The 23,277-nt window shown below is 57.8% G+C and overlaps 3 protein-coding genes across 9 annotated transcripts; 2 read left to right on the forward strand and 1 right to left on the reverse strand.

The window, feature by feature from the left end:
- Nucleotides 1-473: 473 nt before the first annotated feature.
- On the forward strand, nt 474-11,175 carry ABCF3 (ATP binding cassette subfamily F member 3). 3 transcript variants are annotated; one of them, XM_071437908.1, is made up of 22 exons: nt 474-630; nt 818-965; nt 1,042-1,121; nt 1,455-1,510; nt 3,211-3,308; nt 3,424-3,546; nt 3,818-4,084; nt 4,288-4,368; nt 4,918-4,977; nt 5,282-5,338; nt 5,538-5,560; nt 6,128-6,183; nt 6,316-6,516; nt 6,652-6,728; nt 6,963-7,007; nt 7,337-7,469; nt 8,055-8,143; nt 8,284-8,375; nt 8,917-9,049; nt 9,405-9,492; nt 10,282-10,445; nt 10,522-11,175. In XM_071437908.1, exons 1-21 carry the CDS (start codon nt 558-560, stop codon nt 10,438-10,440), a joined length of 2,139 nt encoding a protein of 712 aa, XP_071294009.1. In that variant the 5' UTR covers nt 474-557; the 3' UTR covers nt 10,441-10,445; nt 10,522-11,175. The 3 variants fall into 3 exon arrangements, with proteins under 3 accessions (XP_071294009.1, XP_071294011.1, XP_071294008.1); XM_071437907.1 differs by having other exon boundaries at nt 475-630; nt 10,282-11,175; XM_071437910.1 differs by lacking the exons at nt 9,405-9,492; nt 10,282-10,445; nt 10,522-11,175 and having other exon boundaries at nt 8,882-8,999.
- Nucleotides 11,176-13,341: 2,166 nt separating this feature from the next.
- Nucleotides 13,342-17,572, forward strand: LOC139595043 (PHD finger protein 13-like). The gene is made up of 5 exons (XM_071437911.1): nt 13,342-13,596; nt 15,134-15,226; nt 15,533-16,145; nt 16,459-16,497; nt 16,611-17,572. The coding sequence occupies exons 1-5, from the start codon at nt 13,495-13,497 to the stop codon at nt 16,835-16,837; spliced, it is 1,074 nt and encodes a 357-aa protein (XP_071294012.1). The 5' UTR covers nt 13,342-13,494; the 3' UTR covers nt 16,838-17,572.
- A 157-nt stretch (nt 17,573-17,729) lies between these two features.
- LOC139595045 (uncharacterized) lies at nt 17,730-20,718 on the reverse strand. Of its 5 annotated transcripts, none has more exons than XM_071437917.1 (2): nt 20,510-20,718; nt 17,730-19,569 (listed from the first exon to the last, which is right to left on the reverse strand). In XM_071437917.1, exon 2 carries the CDS (start codon nt 19,543-19,545, stop codon nt 18,445-18,447), a length of 1,101 nt encoding a protein of 366 aa, XP_071294018.1. In that variant the 5' UTR covers nt 19,546-19,569; nt 20,510-20,718; the 3' UTR covers nt 17,730-18,444. The 5 variants fall into 5 exon arrangements, with proteins under 5 accessions (XP_071294018.1, XP_071294017.1, XP_071294015.1 ...); XM_071437916.1 differs by having other exon boundaries at nt 20,494-20,718; XM_071437914.1 differs by having other exon boundaries at nt 20,391-20,717.
- Between the last annotated feature and the right edge of the window lie 2,559 nt (nt 20,719-23,277).

The following is a 23,277-nucleotide window of genomic DNA, read 5'->3' on the forward strand; positions in this document are numbered from 1 at the left end:
CTTGCACTCACCTGAAAAAACTCAAAAGACAATTTCTCCTTTTAACTTGGCTTTTGGTGGCAGGGGCCAAGGTGGGTGCCGTATGGGGTAGCTGAGGGAGTCAAAAACTGCTGAGGAGCTGGAGCTGGCCCTTGGCTCAGCCCCTCTGCCTTCAGTCTGTGACCAGGTGAGGATGTCCAAGCGCGCATTTCCCATCGGTGGATGAAAAAATTCAAACCCAAACCCCAACCTGCAGTGTCTTGATTGTGGTTTAAAAGCAAAAACTTTTTAAAAGAGGGAAGAAAAAAACTCCAAGTTCTCCCTAACCCTCTTTCCCTGGGTGACAGGACGAGCAGGGGCTGAGCGGGATCCGGGCCCGTCCCGATCGCTCCCGTCTGCTGCACGTGGCGCCGGGAGCACCATCCTGGCCCCGGAATGCGCAGGCGCAGTCGGGCGAGGACTACATCTCCCGGCAACCCCCGCGCCATGGCGGCCGCCCGCCTCCTTCCCGGCAGCGCCCGCCGTCCCTTCCGGCTTCGAGCGGCGGCGGCGGCTCCGCGGGGCGGGCCCGCCCCGCCATGGCGTCCTGCGCCGACATCCTCCGCTCCGAGTTCCCCGACTTGGACGGCGAGCTCTTCGCTTACGTGACGGGTGAGCGGCTCCCGCCTGCCCGCTGCGGCTCGGCCTCCCGCGGCGCCGCATGTCGCGACACCTCCCCCTGTGGCGGCAGCGCCCGAATCGCGACAGTCGGCGGGGAGGGGTGCGGTGGGGGGACCGGGAGGGTGCCACCTGTCGCGACAGCGGCGGGGTGTGCAGCGCCGGCGCCGTGTGCTCGCAGGGATCCTGCACGGCGGCGGGGCGGACTTCGAGTCGGTGGACGAGCTGGAGGAGGCGGTGGGCGCACTGCTGCGGGAGGTGTCGCAGGACACCAAGGACGACGGCGCCATCAGGGAGATCTGCCAGCGCCTCTTCAACACCCTGCAGCTGTAAGGGTACCCCGCGTCCCCTCGCACCTCCTCACCCCACTCACGCACCTCACCACCCTCCTCCTCCTCTCCGTAGGGACGAGGGCCAAGCCCAGCGCTGCAGCCAGGTGTTGCTGGATGCCCCCATCCAGCTTTCCCAGATCACGGATGGATACGGTGAGTGATGCTCTCGGCTCACGTCCTGCCATCGGGATGCTGGAGCTCGGGAGGGCTCGGGGCACCGGGAGTGCTCTCCTGACCTTGGGAGGGGAGCCTCAGGCTCTCCCCCACAGGCACACGTCTGTTTCTCGTTCTGCTGCTGAGCTCCGGGCAGCAGTGCCCAGGGGTGAGCTGGGGTGAAGGTGGAGGTGGAGAGATGCCCTTTGGTCCCCTCATCCTGTCGGCAGAGGGATCAGTCGTGTCTGGGCATGGGTGGTCATTAAGGCAGGGCTTTGCAGAGCCTCCCTGCCACACGTGCTCACCAAGCCCAACCCCACCGTGTCCTTGCAGGTGACGCCAGCGCGGATCTGCTGCCGGGGCTGCTGCTGAAGAGAGGCCAGAGCTCGGTGAGTGAGGGCTGTGCCCTTCCTTGTGGGAACAGCTGACACGTGGTGCTGCAGGTGCCCTGCCCTGCTCCAGTCCAGGTTGCCCTTGGAGAGCAGCCAAGGCAGGCAGCAGCCTGGCTAGGAGTATAGCTGCAGGGGGAACTGCTCCTTCTTGTCAAGCTCTATAATTTGGGGAACTCTTGACCTTGGTCTGGTAAAGGGACTCCAGATGAGTTAGTAGCTTATTAATCTGACGAGATCTATTTTGCTGTAATTTCTTAGTGAACTCTGACTTTTGCAAGGACCTTTGGCTCCTACAGCAAGGATTTGATTGAGAAAATAGGATGTCCCTGAATGACATCTTGAATATTCAGCAAGGGGTAAAGCCCAGGGTAATGGCAGGAGAGGAGGGTGTGACAGGTGGGAAGTTAGCAGAGGGCTGCTGCAGGGACATTTTAAGCTCTAGAGCCATCTGTAGATTGTTGTGATTTGGGAAATAAGATCAAGAGCAGAGAAGTTTGGAAGTAGTTCCACTCCATGACCTGAGGAAATCAGGATGTCTGTATTGATGGAATGTGTAGCTGCTCAGGAGCAGCCTTGGCTTGCTGTCTGTGTTGGATGTGCCAAAGTCTGAGGATGGGTGAGGTGCAGGTGTACGTCCACAAAGCAAGGATGGCAGTAGCTGCACAGTGTGGGCAGTGTCATTGCAGGCTGGTCCCTCCCAGAGCTCCCTTTCCATGGGTTAGTGTGTTGAGGAGGAGAACCCTTCCCTTGGAGGCTGAGACCTAACACGATTCCCACGTGTCTGAACGGGAGCCTTAAGCAAAAACTGGCAGCTCTGGCTGGGTTTGGCACCACAGTTGTTACAGCTGGATTCACTTTCCAGCCCTCGTGTCTGCAATTCAAAAAAGGATCTTCAGAAAAATTGGAGATGATTCTGAGCAGGTCTGGGGAGGCCTGTCAAGCTTTGGAGAATGTCTTACTAGGAGATTCAGAAAGCTGGGTATGGTTTACAGAGTGACTCTGTCTGTAGGTGTGGAGTCACAGCTCTAGCAACAAGACTCTCTTCAGTCTGGCATGCAAGTCTCTAACGTGCTCTGGTGCCTGCAGAGTTGCCTAGAAATACCTAGGAGTGTTTTTGGTCAGCCACAAATATTTGACTCTGTGCAGGAGTAAGCTGCAGTGGGCTGAAAGCCTGGCCAAGACCAGAAGCCAGGTTTAAACACTTGGCACCTTCTTGCCTTCAGGGTTAATTAAATGCTTTTTGTCTCTGATCCACTGCTCAAGAAGAGTTTGTTCCAAACTGGCTAACGTTTAACGTGTTGGGAGGGGAAACACCTCATGGTGCGCTTCAAGGATGGGTGCAGGGTATGTCAGAAGAGGCACTGGGATGGCAGGTTGCTGCTGTTGAAGTGACTTGGCTGATCCAGATCCCTGGAACTACAGAAACTGACTTTACAAGAGGGTCAGCCAAAACCTCTGTCTCGCAGAGGCAAAACTTGTGTATGAGCTGTTGATTTAGGACTTCATTCCTGAGGTAGCTTCCTGGCCTGATTAGCCTCCTCAAAATATGCTTGAATCTGTCCCACTTTCCCTGTCCTTCCTCCCTCCCTTTCTTCCAGGCTTGAGAGGTTGATTGATCTTTTTTCCTCCCCTAGCTGGGCTTTTGGGGGTTTTGCTGAAGATGCTCTGTCTTCTTCAAACTCTGTTCTGTGTCCCAGATGGTGAATGCCAAGAAACTGGAGAAGGCAGAAGCTAGGCTGAAAGCCAAGCAGGACAAGAGGCTGGAACGGGATTCTCTGAAGTCATCTGGCCCTGTGTGAGTGTGCAGGGCACTTTGAACATCCCCATCCTGCTCTGCTGAGCATGGCTGGGATCTGGCTGTACCAGAGCTTTCCTGTTGAGCCCCCTCTCTGTGTTCTGTCTGTCCTCAGAGTCCTTGAGGAGGCATCTGCCAGCCAAGCTTCCAGCAAGAAGGAGACTCGCATGGAGTCGTCAGGCAAGAACAAGTCGTACGACGTGCGCATCGAGAACTTCGATGTGTCCTTCGGGGAGCGGTGAGTGCACTGGGGACTGGGACAGAGCCTGCCTGGGATTTTGGACTATGGGGGATTGAGGCTGGATTGGAGAGCAGTCGAGAAGTTACAGAGGGTGTGGCAAAGATCAGGAAGCAAGGTGGGCACTGACCCTATTGGCTTTGGGCAGGAGGAGCCTGTGATTTTTGCTTGGCTGCAGCACAGCCTGAAATACAGCAGGGGCAGGTGGCTGTCAGTTATCCCCTCTTCATGGGACAGTCTGAGCAGGGAGCTGCCTGTTCCCTTGCTTCAGTGTCCTGCTGACGGGAGCAGACCTGAACCTGGCCTTCGGGCGGCGCTACGGGCTGGTGGGCAGGAACGGGCTGGGGAAGACCACGCTGCTGAAGATGATCGCCAGCCAGAGCCTGCGCATCCCCTCGCACATCAGCATCCTGCACGTGGAGCAGGAGGTGGCAGGGGATGACACACCAGCGCTGCAGAGTGTGCTGGAGTGTGACACCGCTCGCGAGAGCCTGCTGCGGGAGGAGAGGGACCTGACAGCCAAGATCAGTTGTGGCAGGTGAGGTGATCCCCTGGATTTCCAGCCCTTCTGTGGCCTCTTCACCACAAGGTCTCATTCTGAGGTCTGTCCCTTCCAAAGCCAGGCTCTGGCAGGGTGGGCTGTATCTTGCCCACCTTAGTCCTGCCTGGGGAGATCAGCTTCCCCCAGCACTCAAACCCTGACTTGGTGAGTCCCACACACTCCTCCTTTTTCTGCCCTAGGGGAGAAGGGACAGAAGGTGCCAGACTGTCAGAGATCTATGCTAAGCTGGAGGAGATTGAAGCAGACAAGGCCCCAGCAAGGTGAGCCAGCCCTGCGAGCACTGCTGTGTTGGCATGGCCAGGGCTGAGCAGTGGTTTGGGGTATGGAAGGGTCATGCTGTGGCCCTGGGAATCCAGCATGTGGGGATGAGGTTTTCCCTGCTTTTCTTGTCTCTTCTCTGTCACCGCTCTGCTGGTTTAGGAATAGTTGGGCTTTCTGCTGAAGCTGGAGGGAATTTTTTTGCCCCAAATGGCTTTATAGGCTACAGGCTGCTGCTGCTGTCTGACCTCCCTAGGTTCCTGGTGCCTGGGGAGCATTTTTGGGATGATAGTGGTGATGTGACTCTCTTCCTGGCCAAAGAGATGAAAACTCTTTGCAAATCTCCTGGGACTTCATGTGGATACTGTGCCCTGCTGGGCTGCATTTCCTAGCCAAGTGCTTCTCTCGGGTGTGCAGGGATATTTTCCTGCACCAGAATGGCTTTGAAATATGCAGCAGAGTTCCCTTGGTGGTTGTGGGTCTGAGACCTTGGACTGTGCCCTGACATTGGATGCTGTTGCTGGATTCCAGTTCTCTCCCCTTTTCCCCAGGGCGTCCGTCATTCTTGCTGGGCTGGGCTTTAATGCAAAGATGCAACAACAGACAACCAAGTAAGTTCCCAAACTTTGGGCACTGAGGTAGTGATGAGGCTGGGGAAATGTTCCAGTTGAGCCCCAGGCACTACTGTGGCTGTAAGGAAGAGCAAGGGTTTATTCTTGCCCATCCAATGTGGTCTCCTGCCATCTTTTCCTGCTGGACCTCAGATCTTGTGCTGTGCCTGAAATCTTTGCAGGGACAAGTTATCTCTGGGTGACAGCAGAGCCAAAAGAGCCATGGGGGAGCAAGGATCCTGCAGGCAGGCAAACAGTGGTTCTGTGTTGAACAGTAACCCCTCTCTGCATCTTCTCTCCTCAGAGAATTTTCTGGAGGCTGGAGAATGAGACTGGCCTTAGCCAGAGCCCTGTTTGCCAGGTTAGTGTCCAGGCTTTCATGCTCTGGGGTTAAGCCTCCTTGTTGTCTGTGCTGCAGGGGTGCTGCCTGGGGGCCCTCTCAACCCAAGCTCTTGAGGTGGGGGGTGTTGGAGGCACTGCAGCTCTGTGTGTGTGATGAGACACTCTGCACTGACCCTGTGCCCCTTCTCCTTCTGACACCCATGTCTTGTTTTCCCCAGGCCAGATCTCCTTCTGCTGGATGGTAAGTTGATACTGTGAGTCCCCCTCTGACACTGCTGTGCCTGCCTGTGCCCTTCCTGGGGTTGAGAACATGCCATGGCCTTTATCTGCCTGCTCAAAATAGCCCTGTGTGATGGGCTGGCCTGGCAGCACGGTTGGCAGCAGTGGCACAGGGAATTCTGCCCGGGCAGCAGCTCTCACTGTGCTCAGCAGAGCCTTGCCCTATGCTCCAGCCAGGTGGTCTGCATGTCATCCTGCCCCAAGTTTTGTTCCCTTTCCCTTACTAGTCCCTGGAATGCACCTTGGCTGTCAGTCTGTGCTGGGGGAAGTCCCTTCACTGCAGAGCATGCCCAGGCTGGGTAGGGAGTCTGGGTGAGATGCTGCTGTGAGGAGCATCCCTGCCTGAGCCTCAGCCCCCGTGCACACGTGGCATTACACCCTACACATGAGTCCCCAGAGCTGGGCAGGGAAGGTCTCCAAGCAGGCTCTTTCCTCCCCAGTGCAGATCACTAGCTTTTCCTATGGGAAAAAAATATAATCCACCCATCCCCATCCCTCCTGACCTCAGTGCTTTTTCCCCTTCCCTCAGAGCCAACGAACATGCTGGATGTGAGGGCAATTCTATGGCTGGAGAGCTACCTACAGGTATGGGGGGAGAAGACCTTGATACAAAGAAAGGGTGAGGGAGGGACGTGTCCTCACCTCCCTGGGTGATGGGACCAACCCCCGAGCTCTGGTTTGATGGTGCTCAGGCCTCCCTCGTGCTGTCTCCTCCAGACCTGGCAGTCGACCATCCTCGTGGTGTCCCACGACAGGAACTTCCTGAACGCGGTGGCCACGGACATCATCCACCTGCACTCGCAGCGGCTGGACATGTACCGTGGGGACTTCGAGAACTTCATCAAGATCAAGGAGGAGAGGCTCAAGAACCAGCAGCGAGAGTACGAGGCCCAGCAGCAGTACCGTGAGCACATCCAGGTACTGGGAGAAGCCAGCGGAACTGGGCCATTCTTCTCCCAGCCTTGTCCCTTTCTCTCTGCCTTACTGCTGTAGGTTTGGCAGTGAGCAAGGTGGCTGGTGCTGAAGGGGATTTGAGGCTTTTCTCTCTCGCAGGTTTTCATTGACCGCTTTCGCTACAACGCCAACCGGGCGTCCCAGGTCCAGAGCAAGCTCAAGCTGTTGGAGAAGCTGTGAGTGCCTCTCCTGCTCCTCTCTGGAGGTGGGAAAGGGGCACTGCTCATGGGAAGAAATGGAGGTTCCCAGGGAACCTGGCAGATACAGTTCTGGTTTGGACTTTTTGGGTGTGGTCCAGAGGCTTTGGTTAAGATGAGGTGTCACAGAGCTAAAGGCTTTACCTGGGCTTCTGGTGTGGGAGCAGGCCTACAGTGCAGAGCACCTTGGTTATATGTTTCCTCTTCTTTCAGGCCAGCGCTGAAACCTGTGGACAAGGAATCTGAGGTGATCATCAGGTAAGTGTCACCTGAGCCATTGTTTGGAGGGCACCTGGCTCCATTTCTGACATGAACTTCTCCAGGGTGCTGTCCCAGCTGGGACAGCCACCCCTTTGTGTGGGCCAGTTTTACTCTGACAGGGAGACCAGACAAGTCTCCTCATTCAGGCTGGGTTCCCTCTTGGGGCCAGGGCTGCAGGTCTTTGTTGCTTTCTCCTGACCATCCTTCCCTGAGGCCCTGCATGGTAGGGAGCCCTCCTTGTCACCTGGGGGGTTACAGAGGTTGTTCTGGGTGGTTGGGAGTCTCTGAAGTTCCTGCCCATCTCTCTCCTCTTCCTGCCTCCTCAGGTTCCCCGATGGCTTTGAGAAGTTCTCCCCCCCAATCCTGCAGCTGGATGAAGTAGACTTTTATTATGAGCCAAGTCACTACATCTTTCATTCCCTCTCTGTCTCTGCCGACCTGGAGTCCCGCATCTGTGTGGTATGTGGGATGGCAGAATAATGGAGGCTGTGAGGGACCTTGGGAGGACCCTGCCCAAAGCAGGGATAGCTTTGATTATAGGTCAGGTTGCTCAGGTCCTTGTCCAGTTGAATTTTGGATGTTTCCAGGGAGGACTATTTCTTCCATTCATCTGGGTCCGATCAGAGCATTTGATCATCCTCTTTTTGAGGAACATTGGGACATTTTTCCTAGTACTGTTTAGAACTTGTGATTTTATCCTTTCACTGCATACCTCTGGGAAGAGACTGAATCCATATACAACTCCTGTTAGATGACAGCAGCATGTAGTGGGGGCCCTGCTACGTTGGATGGGGCAGCAGACACTGTGCTTGCAGATGAGGCTGGGACTGGGTGATCCTTAGGCTTGAGAGTTGGGGAGGGAACATCTGGCACTGCTGCCAGAGCTGCTTGTCAATGATAGAAATGCAGCTTCCTGGTACACCATTTGTGCTCTGTCCTGCTCCCCCTCATCAATTGCAAGAACTGAAATTCCCTGATCATTGCCCCCTGCTCCTGCCTTCATGGATTTCACATTCTCCAATGCTGCTGCTGCTTCTTCTCTAGGTTGGGGAAAACGGAGCTGGCAAGTCAACCATGCTAAAGATCTTAATGGGGGAGCTGGCACCAGTCAGAGGGATCAGACATGCTCACAGGTACCTGGTTGGAAGGGCTGGAGGACTGGAGGAATGGTGCAGCTGGGGGCCACGCATGTGCCCCCTTATGGCACTGCAGCTATGAATGCTGTGGTTTTAGGGTCTGGTACCAGCTCCCAATCATTCTTCTCATTCTGCAGAAACCTAAAGATTGGTTATTTCAGCCAGCACCATGTGGATCAACTAGACTTGAATATCAGTGCTGTAGAGTTACTGGCAAGAAAGTTCCCAGGTGAGTTTTTGTTGATCCCAGAGGTCTCCTGTACTGTGCATGGAGGAGCATTGCTTTGTCCATGCTCCTGGGCGGAGGGCTCTGTTCCATCAGTGCTTAAGGGTCACTGCCAACACTGTGCTGACTCCCCTTGTCCAGCCAAGTTCAGGTCATCAGCCTTGAGAAGCAGGGGTAGCTGGTAGTCTGCAGATCTCAGGCTGGTGCCAAGTTTTGGGGGCAGATGAGCTGCTTTCCTGCTTATAGGATGAGCACTGGATGCCCCTTTTCTAGTTGCCAAAACCTCTGGTTCCTTTCTGGTTCCTTTCTCCATTACTTGACACAGTGACAGGGACTTGGGAGAGGCATCACTCGGTGTCAGTCACCAGCCCTGCAGCCCCTGCCCTGATTGTGTTAGTCAGGTTTTCCCTACAAACGCCTGCATGGGAGGGAATTGCCTGGAAGTGCTGCTGATCTCCCATTTGCTGGCCTGGCAGAGGCTGTCCAGCTGTGACCCTGTGTCACACCAGGTGTGCCATAGCTGTGTTGTGACCTGATCCTGCAGGGAAGACGGAGGAGGAATACCGGCATCAGCTGGGGAGCTACGGCATCTCCGGGGAGCTGGCCGTGCGTCCCGTGGCCAGCCTGTCCGGGGGCCAGAAGAGTCGGGTGGCCTTTGCCCAGATGACTATGCCCTGGTAATGTTCTCCCAAATGCTGTTCATTTTTGCATGGCTTCATCTCTGCACCTTGTTTCACCAGGAGGAAAGCAAGCATCCAAGGACTTTCTGCTACCCCACAGAAGCCTTGTCCTTGGGGGTTTTTATGGAGAGGGAGGTGTCACCCTGGGGGGACTGTGTGGAAGGAGGCAGGTGGTTTTCTCCCACTGCTTTGGGCTCACAGGGATAAGAGGTGTCCCTGGGACTGGGCAGTGCCAGTCCTGGGGCCAGGCACATGCCAATGGCTGTGGCTCTAAGCAGCTAAAGCAGCAGTCAGGGTGCAGACCCAGCCTGAGCCTGTTTCACTGCATCCTCAGAGCTGTCTTCTCTTCCAGTCCAAACTTCTACATCCTGGATGAGCCAACAAATCACCTGGACATGGAGACCATTGAGGCACTGGCAAAGGCACTGAATAAGTTCCGGGTAAGGTTCTCCCAGCAACACCTCCTGCAGCCTCCAGCTCAAATTACTTGGTATCTCAGCCAGAGGCAGATGGTGAAATACCAGCAGTGACTTCAAGTCTAGGGCAGAATTTGGGAAATTAGTCACATTTCTGCCTTAGCCATCCATCCTGGTGGCTTGTTTTCATGATGGCTTTGGCTAGGAGTGGCTGAGAAGGGCAGTAGCAGCCCAGAGAGCACCTTGTCCCATCCTCACCTACACTCTGGCTTCTCACATGCTGTGTGCAGCTCCCAGCTTTGCCTTGAGGCCACTCAGATCTTCCTTAGGCACGTTTTATGCCTGATCTCCAAAGACAGCCTCCAGATACCACTGTGATCAACCTGGATCATGCTGGTTGTTGCTCAGGTTGGGGCAGTTTTCCAATGACAGAAAAGCTTAGCTGAGGCTGCTCAGGGCCCCACCCAGACACCTTTTCACTCTTACTGACTTTGTGTGGATTCTCTATCCTTGAAGTTGTTGGAGACCTGGAGAGCCAGTAACAAACCTTGCACTTGCCTTCTGAGAGAGGAGATTAAATATGTTACTGCTGCACATGGCTTCTCCATAGATGATCTGTCTGTCCCCCTGAAGGGAGGAAAAGCTGGGATGAGCTCCCTGCCAGTAAAATACTGTTAAGTTTCCCCTGGAGCTGATGGAAACCTGAAGTGCTGGGCACAGGCTAGACAGAGGCACAAGATCTCCATGCCACCAGTCCTGGGCCCTGGGTTATGCTCCGCTAAGTTCCCCATTTTCCCAATTGTGTATTGACAGGGTGGCATAATCCTGGTGTCCCATGACGAACGCTTCATCCGCCTGGTGTGCCAGGAGCTGTGGGTGTGTGAGAATGGCACCGTCACACGCATCGAGGGCGGCTTTGACCAGTACAGAGACATCCTGAAGGAGCAGTTCCGCAAGGAGGGTTTCCTATAAGGCAGGTGGGAGCCGGACTGTGCCAGGGGCTGGAGGGCAAAGCTCAGCCACCTCGGCTTCCATCCCAACTGTGCCTGGCAGAGTGCCGAGGACGCTGCTGCCCACATGGACCGTCAGCCATGCCATCAAACTGCCACCTGGCCTGCTCTCCCCTCCCGGGGCCGGCTGGAAGGACAGCGCGGGAGCACGAGCCTGGTGTGCGTGGCCAGGGGCACGCCAGGGCTCTGGCACTGGCCAGGGCTGTGCCTGGCACTGGGCACACCGGGAAGGCTGTGCCTGGAGCTGCTGCTGTGCCGAGAGGAGGGAAGGCAGAGCATCCTGACCCTTGGTTTAACTCCGTGCTCTGCAGGGCAGAAGAGCTGTTCTCCGTGTTTCTTCGCTTCACCCTCTGCCTTTTTCTTTCTTTGTTTTTTTGTTTAACTGCCTGAGCACTAGTCCGGCTCCATCACATGCTACTGTCCTCCCTGCTGCCTTGGAGGGAAACGAGGCATTTGCTGCTAAAAGTGACCCCTGCCTCTTCCCCAGCCCCCCGATGCCGGGGCTTGCTTACGTCTGTAGTGCCAAGGGAGCCAGAGCCCGGTTCTCCCGGGCGTGCTCCCTGCTCCTTTCCCTGTGCTGCTGCCTGCCTTGCCTTTGAGCCGGCTCGGGGGTGGACTGCCCTGGGGTGGGCTGCCCAGCATCCCTCCCTGCCCACCCACACAGAGGTTGTGGTGTAAATAAACCCAGGACACAGTGGGTGCAATGCTCTCCTTTCCTTGGGGGGCTGTGGGGCTTGATTTTGGAGGGGAGGGGGGGATTGTCCTGCTGTTGCCTCAAGCACAAGGCTGATAAGGGGGAGATGCTTTCCAGATTATTCTCTCTGAGTTAAATGGCAGCTCTGTGGTGCAGGTGAGGCTGTGACCTCCTGGATGGAGCGTGCCAGTGTCCCACTGGGCAGTGGGAGGCCACCGGCCACCTTTCAGCGCATGCAGCTGGTGTGAGGCTGGCTTGGGTCTCAGCTCTGGAGGGTACCGGATCCAGTGGTGGTTTGGGGGGGAAATGGGCCCAGGGTGGGCAGGAGGAAGAGGGCAGAGCTTTAAATTACATTGAGCAGGGAATGGGGACCTGTTTCTGGGTGTCAGAGAGGAGCCAGGAAACATCAATACCTTAGGAAGCAACAGGGTAATACCCATAAATTGTCTCAAAGGAATTATTAGACACGGCTTCTCCCAAATGGCAAAAGGCCCCCAGCTGAAGTGTCTCCACACCAAAGCATGCAGCATGGGTAACAAGCAAAATGAGTTGGAAACCATGGTGCTATTAAAAATCTATGACATAATTGCAATCAAAGAAACAGATGTGCCACACAACTGGAATACTGTAATGGGGGCTACAAGATTTCAGAAGAGAGGATGGGAAGGAGGGGCAGGGGTGTTGGACTCTCCTAAGGAAGGGACAGGTAGTGAAGAGCTGCCTCTGAGTAACAGCCATGAACAGGCTGAGAGCCTGTGGGTAAGAAATCAAGAACAGGACCAGCAAAAGACATCCTGTGTTTGGCATCTACTACAGGCTGCCGGTGGGAACGAGGGGGGTTGCTTGAGGTACGTTGGCAAACTCAGTGTATCTTCAAGTCCTGCATCCAAGTTGTTTATGAAGATTTGAAGGGCACTGGCCTTAAAATTGAGCTCTGCAGAACCCCACTAGTGACTGGTCACCAGTCTGATGCCACCCCATTCACTATAACCTGACCCATGAGCCTATTGCTCACCCATCCCATGACATATTTATCCAGCTGTGTGCTGGACATTCTGTCCAGAAGAATCCTGGGAGACCGTATTGAAAACTTTACTGAACTCCACATTTTGTATCAAGGCTTCCCTAAATCAACTACTTGAGTCACCTTGTCCTTAAAGTAAGTTAAGTTTCTCAAGCAGAACTTTCCCCTCATGAACTTATGCTGGCTGTGACTGATGCCTGCGTTGTCCTTCAGGTATTTTCCCATAACTCTCAGAATAATCTCCATAATTTTACTAGGCACTGAAATGTGACTGACAGGCCTATAGTGCCCAGGATCATCCCTCTAGCCCTTTCAGGGAAAATGTTTGCCAGTTTCCAGTTGAGTGGGGTCTCTCCAGATTCCAATGGCAGTTCAAAAATCATTGAGAGGGGTCTCATGATGACATCTACCAGCTCTTTTGAGTACTCTTGGATGAATTCCTATGAAGGGATTCAGCTGAAACACAGATCCTGCACAAGTTTGGGATCGACTGGGAGTTTATCATTCTCACAGCCATGGTCCTCCAGCTCAGGGACCCCTAGAGCCCATCACTGGTGTTGAAAGTTGAAGTGAAGAAGGCATTAAACATCTTTGCCTTGTCTATGTACCTACTTGGGGGGTGCCCATCCTCATCTAGCAACGAGAAAATATGAATTCTGGGGTGGCTTTTGCTGTTGACATATTTTGCAAAGAGGGAGTGACTTTTCACACAGGCAGATAGGGATGAGAGGAGGGGGGATGCCTTTAAAGTGAAAGAGGGGACACTTACTTTGGATATTGGGATGAATTTCCTCCCTGGGAGCGTGTGGAGGCAGTGGCACAGGTTGGCCGGAGCAGCAGTGGCTGCCCCAGCCCTGGAGCTGTTCCAGGCCGTGTCGGACGGAGCAGCCCGGTGGGGTGGGGTGGGGTGGGTGCCGGCCCGGCCCGGACGCGCGGGGACCGTTCGGACGCGGAGTTCCCCCCGAGCCCCAACATTCCCTGAGCCGCGACCCCGCGCGGGCGCTGGGCGGTGCCGCGGCGTTGCCGTTGGCGGCGGCGGCGGGTCCGGGCGAGTCCAGCCCGGCTGCGCTCCCGAACTCGGTACCGGGAGGGGCGGACACTCACCGGCACCCCCCCGCACCGGGACGGCCGGGACGAGGCCCCGCCCCCGCCTTCCCCGCCACCAGGTGGTCCCGCCCCTGCGGCCGGGGCGGCGCTCGAGCCTCGTTCCCACCGGCGGCGGGCACCGCACCGCACCGCACCGCACCGGGACTGCTACCGGCACCGGGACTGCTACCGGCACCGCCACCGGCACCGGCATGAGCGCCGGCGGGCAGCCGGCGGAGCCCTGCCCCCGCGGCGGGCCGTGCTCGGCGGGGAGCAGCCCCGTGCCCAGCCCCGCGTCCCCGGCGCCCGAGGAGGTGAGCGGGGCGGCGGAGAGCGGATGGTGGTGGGGGGCGGCTGCGAGCTGGGCATCGGGGGTGCCCTCCGGAGCGGGGGGGATCGTCTGTGTGTGCGGGAGGGGGGTGGGCTCGTGTGATTGTGTGTGTGCGGGGGGGTCCCCCCTATGTGTGTGCGCGGGGGGGTCCCCCCTATGTGTGTGCGTGTGCTGGGGGGGTCCCGTCAGTGTGTGTGTGAAAGGGGGAGGGGGTCCCCTGTGTGTCTGTGTGTCCGGGCGGGTCCGCTCTCCGTGGCTGTGTGTGTGTACGGGGGGGTTCACTCTGTGTGTGTGTGTAGGGACATGGGTGCCCTCTGTGTGCTGTGTGTGTGTACGGGGGGGTCCCTCGGTGTGGCCGTACGGGGGGGTCCCCTCGGTGTGGCCGTGTGTGCGCGGGGGGGCTGTGGGTCCCTCCGTGTGTGTCTGTGTGTGCTGGGGGGGTCGTGTGTCGCGGAGGGCCTCGTGGGGGAGCGCTGTGTGCGGGGGGGTGGCGGTGCTGGAGGGGGAGCTTGCTGTGGAGGGCTGGGGGGGCTCTGTGTGTGTCTGAGTGTCTGTGTGTGCGCGGGGGGGCGGCTCCGTGTGTGCCCGCGGGGGCTGTGCGTGGGAGAGGAGCCCTCGGGGGGCGGCTGTGGGCACGGGCGGGGGATGCCGCCCCGGGGGGGCGGTGGCGACACTCGGGGTCCCCATGAGGGGGCCCGGAGTGCTCCGGTGGGCTGGGGGCTGCGGGGGTGCCGGGGTGCCCGTGTGTGTGCAGGGGAGCGGGGGTGCTCCGCGCCGGTCCGGGGGGAGCGGGGGGTCCCGTGCCGGCGCGGTTGCCGCGGGCGCGGGGGTGTCGGTTTGGGGGGCGGGGTCCCCCCCCGGCCGGTCGGCCGGGGCAGGACCGGCAGCGCGGCGCCATCTTGGGAGCCATCAGGTGCCCGGCGCGGGGACGGGCGGTGCGGGGGGGCCGCCATCGACACCCCCTCCCATCCCCGGCCGCCGCCGCGGGGGGAGCGCCGCGGCCCGGCCCCGGCTCCCCCTTGATCGGCCGCGGGGTGCGGGGCTGCCCCGGTGGGGCGCTGGTGCTGCCGGCGGCGCCCGGCCCTCCCACCGCTCCCCCCGCGGGACCGAGCCCCGAGCGCGCCGGGCGCTGTCTCGGGAGCGTCCCCCGTCCCGGAGTCACCGCCCGTGGGTGGACATCCCAGCACCGGGCCCCCGAGCCGCTGATTCAGGCTCCGCCAGCGGCCGCCCGGCTCCGGGTGTCCCGGCATGTCGTCACGGTGTCGTCGCGTGTGTCCGGCCCTCCCTCCCCCCCCGCCCAGCCCCGCCGCCACCCCGCCCGGGATCTGGGTTTAAAGGGAAGGGCTGCATTTTCCTCGGCAGATGAGGAAGAGTTACGGGAAGGATGGGTGTTTGGGTGACCTCCATATTCTGTGCTTGTAAAACTGCCGGGTGGTCCAGGGCTGCCGCCAGAGCCGGCTGTGATATCGGCTTGGTTGGGATGTCCCGGGAATTTAATCCATTCGTGGTGTTCGTTGCAGCCACTTCAGAAACGGCGGAGAACTGTGGAGGATTTCAACCAGTTCTGCACCTTCGTTCTGGCCTATGCAGGCTACATCCCCTACCCTGAAGAGGTAAGTGGTCTTGCACAGTGTTCCTCTACAAAGACACTGGTTCTCCTGGTCTCCTTGCTGTGTGCAGACTCAGCTTCTAATCTTTGAGAATCATGGATTGGTTTGGGTTGGAAGGGACCTTAGAGATCATCTAGTTTCAACTCCCCTACCATGGGCAGGGGTGCTGCCCACTAGAACAGCTCAGGGCCCATCCAGTCTGGCCTTGGAGTTTGGGTAGACACTGCTGGAGAGTCGTTCTCTCCTTACCCCAAATATCTGTGCTCTGGTCTCCCCTGCTAATCCTTCATCTTCCCCTCTTGCCACTAGTATGTGCCCTGGACCCACGGAGGCAGCATGAGCCCCCAGAACAGCACGGGGAGCACTCAGGACAGCGACAGCTCAACCTCATCTCACTCCTCTGATGGCCACATCCCCATGGACAATAGGAAGAGCAGGAATGCTGTGGCCAGGGGGGCTGTGGGCAGTGGCCTGCTAATGAGCAGCCCTGCCTTTTCCACTGCCTTCTACAACGTCCGGCCCCAGCAAATCAAACGGAAGAAGCCACCAGCAAAGAAACGCATTTTGGAGCAGGAGGTGAAGAAGAGGGTGCCGCTGAGTGCTTGGAAGGACTTTGGGGCAGAGCAGGACGGGGTGAAGCAGCTGGCTGCACTGGCAGGACAGCTGTCTCCTGTGAAAGAGGAGCTCTTGGAGCCTTCCCTCAACCCACCTGGGGACCCCCAGCCCAACTCCCTCCTGGAGGAGCCAGTGATGGAGGAGAAGGACTTGATGTACGGAGCACAGGGAACTGAGAAGCCAGCAGATGATCCTCAGCTTAAGGAGCATGACTCCTTTTCTGGAGAGAGGAAAAGCCCTAGTCCCTGTAATACCTTGGACCAAAGCACAGGGGAAGATACAAGCAGAGAGACCTCCCAGTTCAGTGGTAAGTGGCTGGGGGACTGTAGAGGGTCCTGTTGTGCTGCAGCCAGTGCCAAACATTGTCCCTCCCTCAGCTGGAGCCACCCTTGCTGGCCACCGGGAGGGCCTGTCTGTAGCCCAAGCTTTTCCCAGTAAGAGGAATACTTTTGGGACCTAGGGGACTGAGGAGCAGAGGGCAGGAAGCTGACCAGGCCTTTGGTAGCTCTGTTCTGCAGAGCAAGCCATGCAGACCTGAAACAGGTCTGAAGTGGGGTGTAGGGCTGCCTTACTCATCTGATTTTGGTTTTTTTTTCTTTTTCCCTCTTTTGCAACTTTAGCAGTTGAATTCGCAGAAGTTCCCAACACCAAAGCAGAAGGTGAGTGGGGGGCTGTCCCATTTAACAGCAGTAGAACTGGCTGGCGTGGCCACAGCCAGACCTGCAGCTGGTAGGGCGGTATCTGAGCCGTGTCTCTCTCTCTCCCCGAGCAGATGATGATGCCTGGGATCTGATCACTTGCTTCTGCATGAAGCCCTTCGCAGGGAGGCCCATGATCGAATGTAACGAATGCGCTACCTGGATCCACCTCTCCTGTGCCAAGATCCGCAAATCCAACGTGCCTGACATTTTCATCTGCCAGCGGTGCCGCGATGCCAAGCAGGAGATTCGCCGCTCCAACCGAGCCCGGACAGTGCCCCGCAAGCGCCTCGTTGACTGATGCTCCTGCAGAGCAGGGAGGCCGGGGGTCCCTTTTTAACCTGAAGACTTAGACAATCAATGCACTGGGAGGGGAGGGGCTGGGACACAGGGCCGGACTGTCCCCCTCACACCTCTGGCCCCTGAAAGCTGCCCTGCGTGTTCTCCCCGAGGATCGGATCAGCCACAGAGCTCGGTTATCCCAGAAGTGTGCAGGGGATGGGAGGGTGGTCCAGATGCTCATCCCTGTGGGTGGTGTGTTAGTGTTTGTGATCTCCTGGGGCCCCACATGCACTAACTGTTGGATCCCACCTCCTCCTCATAGCCCCTCCAAAGAGCCCTGCCCATGTGCCTTCTGCACTTTCCCTGGGGGATGCAGGCCCCGCTCCTGTCCTGGTGACACTCAGCTCAACCCCTACCTGCCAGTCCCCATGACTATAATTCTTAACTGGGTTCTTTCCTACTTGCACATCTGGTTACTGTGGGACCACAGCTGGGGGCAGGGTGTGGGGCAGCCCCCTGTCACACAGCAGCCCCCAGGCTCGTCCCTGTGCCTCTCTCCTCCTGTGGAAAGCCTGGGCCCCAAAAGTGCTTTATGTTTTTATAGTTAATTTGTATTATAGTTAATTTGTATTATAGTTACTTTGTATTATAGTTACTTTGTATTATAGCAAATTCTGGTCCTTGCCCTGTGGAGTGTGACTGGAGTCTTATGTATATAATAAATACTTTTGCCATAACAGTGGTGGCTTTGACATAGATCAGTGACCTTGATTCTCATGTCCCTTGGGGACCCAAGTGCTCCCCTGCTTCCCTTCTGCTGCAGCTGGGAGGGAACCCAGTGTAGGGACACCTCTCAGCCCTGCTACTCCCCCAGGTAAATCCCAAGCTGCACAAACAACAGGAAACAAGCAGACCAGTGCATCTATGTTTAATTTGGGAATGACCACCTCCCACACTACTGCAGTTTACAGGGATGCTCCATGGGTAGGTTCTCAGGAGGTGCATGGCCTGGGGGACAACCTCTTCAGTAGGAATCATGTTCCAGAGCCTGCTGCCATCTCATGGGGAATGTCATGGGTTATTCCACAGACGCAGCAGGTCAAATGGCTCAGGGAGGAAGGGTGTCCTTGTGCCTTTGATGCTTAAGGCACATCACTGGCTCAAAAGGAGAGTTTTGCTCTTGGGCTCTGACAAACCTTCCTTGTCTCTGTCTCCACTCTGGAGTGCAGTTAGAAATTAGTCCTGACAGCAACTGAGGTGTGAAAGGTTCCAGTTTTCTCCACAAAATAAGCCTCTAATTCCAACACAGAGATGTCATTGGTTTCATTTGCAGATCCAGACATGTGTCAGCTTCCATCAGGCATGCTGTTGGGACAGGTGGGAGATGCAGTGAGGGTGACAGGACAAGAAGGCTCTGGGGTCTGAGTGCTGACCTGGCTGGGGCAGCAAGAAGGCACTGTTTGTGGGGACCCTTACCAAGCAGGGTCCTGCTGGTACAACTTTTCCATTCCAAGGCTATAAACGGTTCAGGAACAGCAACTAACCTGGGTATAACTTCTATGCTAGGGAACAAAGCTGGAGTTAGGCAACCAAACAAGTATCCAGTCGAGGTAGGCAGGCAGTGGTTTATTCCTCCTTGGCCCACACAGAGCTGCCTGCCTTCTGCTCCAGATGGGGAATCACTGCCTCCGTGTAAAACTTCTCCAGCTTGGGCACTGTCTTCCCCCAGAACTCCCTGTCAAACTCCACGGGGACCACAGCTGTCTCTTTGTTGGTGTGCACCACAAAGTCAGCCCTCTGCAAGCCAGTGGTTCCCAGCTGGCACTGGACCTGGGTAAAGTAGGGATGATTCTTCTTCAGGACATAGGAATCCCCATCCACCTCCAGGCAGAAGTCCTTGTCCTTGCAGGCCTCACGCACCGTCCTGTTCCTATGCTTGTAGGGACACTTCACCTCCAGGAGCCCCAGGTCCTTCCCTGTGGCTGGATCCTTGATGATCCCATCCGGGCTGGCAGCAAGCCAACTCTTCTCAGGGTGGATGAAGAGGCCACAGTCCTCCACTTGCACTGGCTTGCCCCCGTTCTGTAACTTCTGCTTGTAGGCCTCCACAGCCACCTTCTCATTGCGGATCCCCCAGGACATGGCTGGGGTCTGCACCTTGGAGCCAGAGCCCACCACCTCTTTTAGGTACGACTTGGGTACCTCGTCTGTCTTGCTGTTGGCAAACCTGCTGTTGGCAATTTTGGGGGCCACGGAGGCGGTGATGCGGTTCTCCCGCCACTCGTACCACTTGGGGTTCTCCCGCTGGCCCCGGGTCTCCTTCTCCACCCTTGGGATGTCTTGGCTCCTTACAGGGGGCAGGAACTGGTCACAGGCCTTCTTCTGTGGGTACAGCTCAGTTCTGGCAGGACCAGTGGCTCCCTTGGCATCAGGTGCCTTCTGGGCTGTAGAACTCCTGCTGGGTGCTCTGCTCTTGTCCCCAGCATCGCCTCGGGCTCCGCGGGATGCTGTGGATCTCGGCTGAGCAGAGTCTGCCTTTGTCCCCCGGCCCTGTGTGGGGGTGGCAGCCTTGGCAGCCGAAGTGCTTCGGGACTGGCTCCCTGCAGCTGCAGCCTTGGCCCGGGTGGCTGAAGTGGAAGGCGGGGGTGCAGCGGGAGCAGTTTTGGAGGCGGTTGTGGCCGGTCGGGGGGATGATGTGCCAGCAGACTCCTTCCTGGGTCTCCCCATTGCTACAAGTCAGAGGATCTTGTACTGTGGGCATGGAATAAAGTTTAATGCAGATCTTCACAACACTTATTTCCCTTTCCTTAGCCCTCCCTGCGCCTGCTCCAGGGCACACCGTGTCCCTGCCAGAACTGCTACTCCCACACCTTCCCTCGGCTCACGTGTCTCGGTGGAATGGCAGCAGGCCCAGCTGGGGTGCTTGTTCTCACCCCCCTTCCCGCATCCCAGCCCGGGCCGCCCCGAGGATAGGGCGGGGGCACAGCGGAGCCATCCCCGCCGGGAGCGGTGCCGCAGGAGCCGCTTCTGCCCGGGGACCAGGCGCGTTCCCCGCGGGCCCATCCGCTCGGCCAGCGGGGTGCCGGGAACCCCCAGCACCACCCCGGGGACCCCGGGCGCGCTCCGGGACCGCGGTGCGGAGCTCCCCGCCCGCTGCCGCCGCTCTCACCGCTCCGCCGCCGCCGCCGCCGCTCCGGAAGCGCGTCCCGCCTTCCCCACGTGCCGCAGAGGCGGCGGCCCGAGGCTGCGGGAGGGAGGGCGGTGCGGGGCCGGGCCGGGCCGGGCCGGGCTGGGAGCAGCCGTCGGCCAAGCCCCCGGTCCCCGCTAGAGGGAAGCAGCCGCTCGGGCATTGGCGCCGCTGGATGTGTTCGGGCATGCCCGCTCCCTTCCGGCCCGACATCCCCCTGCCTTCCCCCGCATCACGCTCCCCGGCACCCCCGGACATTTTACGCTGGGCTGGGGACAAACTCCGCAGCCTCGTCCGTGGGTACGGGTCCGAGCCCGGCCCTCGCGTAGCCCATCCCCGCCCGTGGGCAGAGCTCCCGAGCTCCACTGTGAAGGGACAGGCTGACCTGACGCGACCCCGCCCCGGTGGCCCAAGCTGGTCTGATCCTCCACGTCCCACCGCGAGCAGACGTTCGGGAGAAGGGCAGGAGCCGGAGCAGCGATCCCCACCTGGAGCGATCCCCACCTGGAGCGCCCGCTGTGCTGCTGTGAGCAGGGCCGGGCGCAGGGACGGCACAGCCCCACCCCGAAGCTCGCCGAGGGCTCGGCCCCGTGCGGGAAGCAGAGAGAGGCGTCACGGCACGCGAGTTTCGGGTTCCTCAAATCCCGGCAGTTTCGGTTTCTTTGGAGAGGCTGGCGCCGCCGAGCGAGCCCCGGCGGGGAGGCTGCCGAGAGCCCGATCCCCCTGGGCCCGCCCCACGGCTGGGAGCCCCTGTTGTTTTCGGCTGCCGAAAGCAAATCCAGCAGCCGCCGGTTTGGCCTGGGTCTGTGTCAGAGCCAGCCCCACAGGGGCTTCCAGCACCCCCATCTACCTCTGCCAGCATGCTGGGAAGATTTCAGTTGGGCAGGCTGAAGTGCTGACAGCATTCCCAGCCCCTCTCCCCAAGGATCCCAGATGTCTCCACCAGCCATCTCTAGCTCTGCTGATGTGTCCTTTCATTTCCTCCCTCCAGGCCCTCTGTAACTCCCCACAGCAGGGCAAACCAGTATTACCTAGGTTAAGCCAAAGTGTGCCTGATTTTGACCAGAAACACCACTGGCACCTTCCTCCTCCATGGCTGCTCATCCCCAGGATTTGGTTTAGTTCTTGTTTATTATGGAGCAGCTAAACAGGATGCTCCTGCCCCTCTCCCTGCAGACAAGCCTGTGCCATCTTCAGCAAGGTCTGACGAGTTGCAGCTGCATTGAGCACAGCTCCTGCCAGCCTGGGTTTCGGGTTATTTCCCAAAATAACTCAACTCACACTAAATTCACAGGGTTTGTCAGCTACTCAGGACCTGAGAGCATCTGTAAAATCTCTGTGGTCTGTGCCCCCTCCATCAAGCCCTATCAATGGCTGATAATTCAGCTCTAGGGAGAGGTAATTTGAGGATAAACAACCAGATCCTGATTGGGTAAAACCCTTGGGTTGTGCTGCAGCTGCTGGTGAGGTGTTGCTGGGGTGTGAAGGAGCTGAATGGAGTTATTGGGCTGAGCTGGGTCTCTGTTTGCAGAGTTTAACATATATTAGCTCAGCACTCTGCTGAAGAGAAATGCCAAACTCTCCAGGTCTGTTTGTGTCTGTGATGAGCTGCTGTCGGGAAGCTGTGACAGTGCCGAGCAGGGACACAAACGCCTGATGCTGCTGGGAGCAGATTGGGATGGAGCCCTTCTGAGTCTCCTGCCGAAGCTGCCCACACGCTGGGGAGACAGACCCAGCTGTGTCCCCAGTGCTGCTCAGGCCATTGTCACTCACCTGCTGTCACACCGGGGCCGACCTCTGACGCTGGGGGCTGGCCAAGCTCCAGCACCCCGGCTGGTGGCACTGAACCAGTGCTCGCATTTGGATGCTTTTCTTCACCTCCGCTTGGCCTAGAAATGATATCTCAGAGAAAAATCAAAGCTTGTGGTTTTTTTCTGGGGCTGGAGTGGCTGTGGCACTTGCTGTGATGATGGGAGTGGGAGTCCCATGCACGTTGCAGGCTGTGAGGATGTGTTGCGGTGTGTGTGGGGCCTCCAGCAGCTCCCAGAGCTGGTGGCTGTCACGGGGGGATAACACATGGATTAGCATCCTTCTCCTGTGGTCGTAAAGCAGAGGGAATGGGAGCAGCTGCACACTTCAGCTCTCCTCTCTGCACTGGAGGGGAAGTGATGTGCCACAGGGCAATCTCACATGGGGGAGGGAATGGCTCAGAGTGCTCTAGCAAGGGCCCTAGGGATGCACAGAGTGCCTCTTGGCCAGATAATTGTTGGCTAACGCTCGGGGTGAGGGGTCAGGAAGGAGGAGTGCGTCGCCACCGTGTGCAGCCTGGGGTGTCTTCCAGCGAGATTTCTGTGCCTTGCTCCTGCTGTCACCTGTGAAACCCGTGTCAAGGAGCTGCAGCTGCAGTGGCATATGGGTCAGCTCAGAGGTGAGATCTAAAAATACCTGCTGAGGACTGGGGACTGCTCCCCTTGTGGTGCTGCTGGATTTTCTGCCCCAGTTTGTGCCTGGACTGGCTCCAGGTTCGGTGTGGCTGTGGCGGTGGGTTCTGCCGTGCCGGAGGTGGGTGGGGGGGACTCCTCTCTGTGTCTCTATAAAAAGAGCTGCAGCAGCACAGTCCTATCTATAGCACAGGGAGCTGCCTGGGAAAGGCAGGGCAGGGATTAGCCCAAATCTGATGGATTTCTCTGGTCCTGCTTGGGAACGTGGGGCTGTCAGTGGCTGAGGGATTCCCAGTGCGCCCCAGGCTGTGAGATCTCCCTGCCAGCAGACATGTCCTGACTTTGCTGGGATTTCCTGACTGCCTGCACCTTCCCCAGGGGGGCTTGTTGTCACACTTGTGTCCCAAAAGCTGCGCTGTCCCTGAATCTCCCCTCGTTTCTGCTCCTCAGGGCTGTGATTTCACTGCAGCACATGGAGGCTGATGAGGAAAGCCTGGTGGTACCCCAGGGCATCTGGGTTTGGGGTGGATATTGAGCATCTACCTGCTCCCAGTCATTTTGTTATGGCCTCAGGGCAGCTGAGACCTTTCCTAGTGAAGCTAGTTGTGACACTTGTGGCCAATGTGATTTGTACTGGAGAGTTCAGCTGGTTGATGGGGGCTATTTTGCCTCATGATCTGTTGGGGGGCACACAGGGCGTGGTTACATGTCCCAGTCACACAACCCCCCTGGTTTTTCTTGCTGCAGCATCACCAGGGGTCTCACCAGTACCCCAGTTTGCCTGGACACTGCTATTCTGTGGGTACAGAGCAGCCCACAGCCATGGACTGT

This window comes from Agelaius tricolor, unplaced genomic scaffold (assembly GCF_023055355.1).
Source record: "Agelaius tricolor isolate 1412-34295 unplaced genomic scaffold, bAgeTri1.0.p SCAF_12, whole genome shotgun sequence".
Lineage (NCBI taxonomy): Eukaryota > Metazoa > Chordata > Aves > Passeriformes > Icteridae > Agelaius > Agelaius tricolor.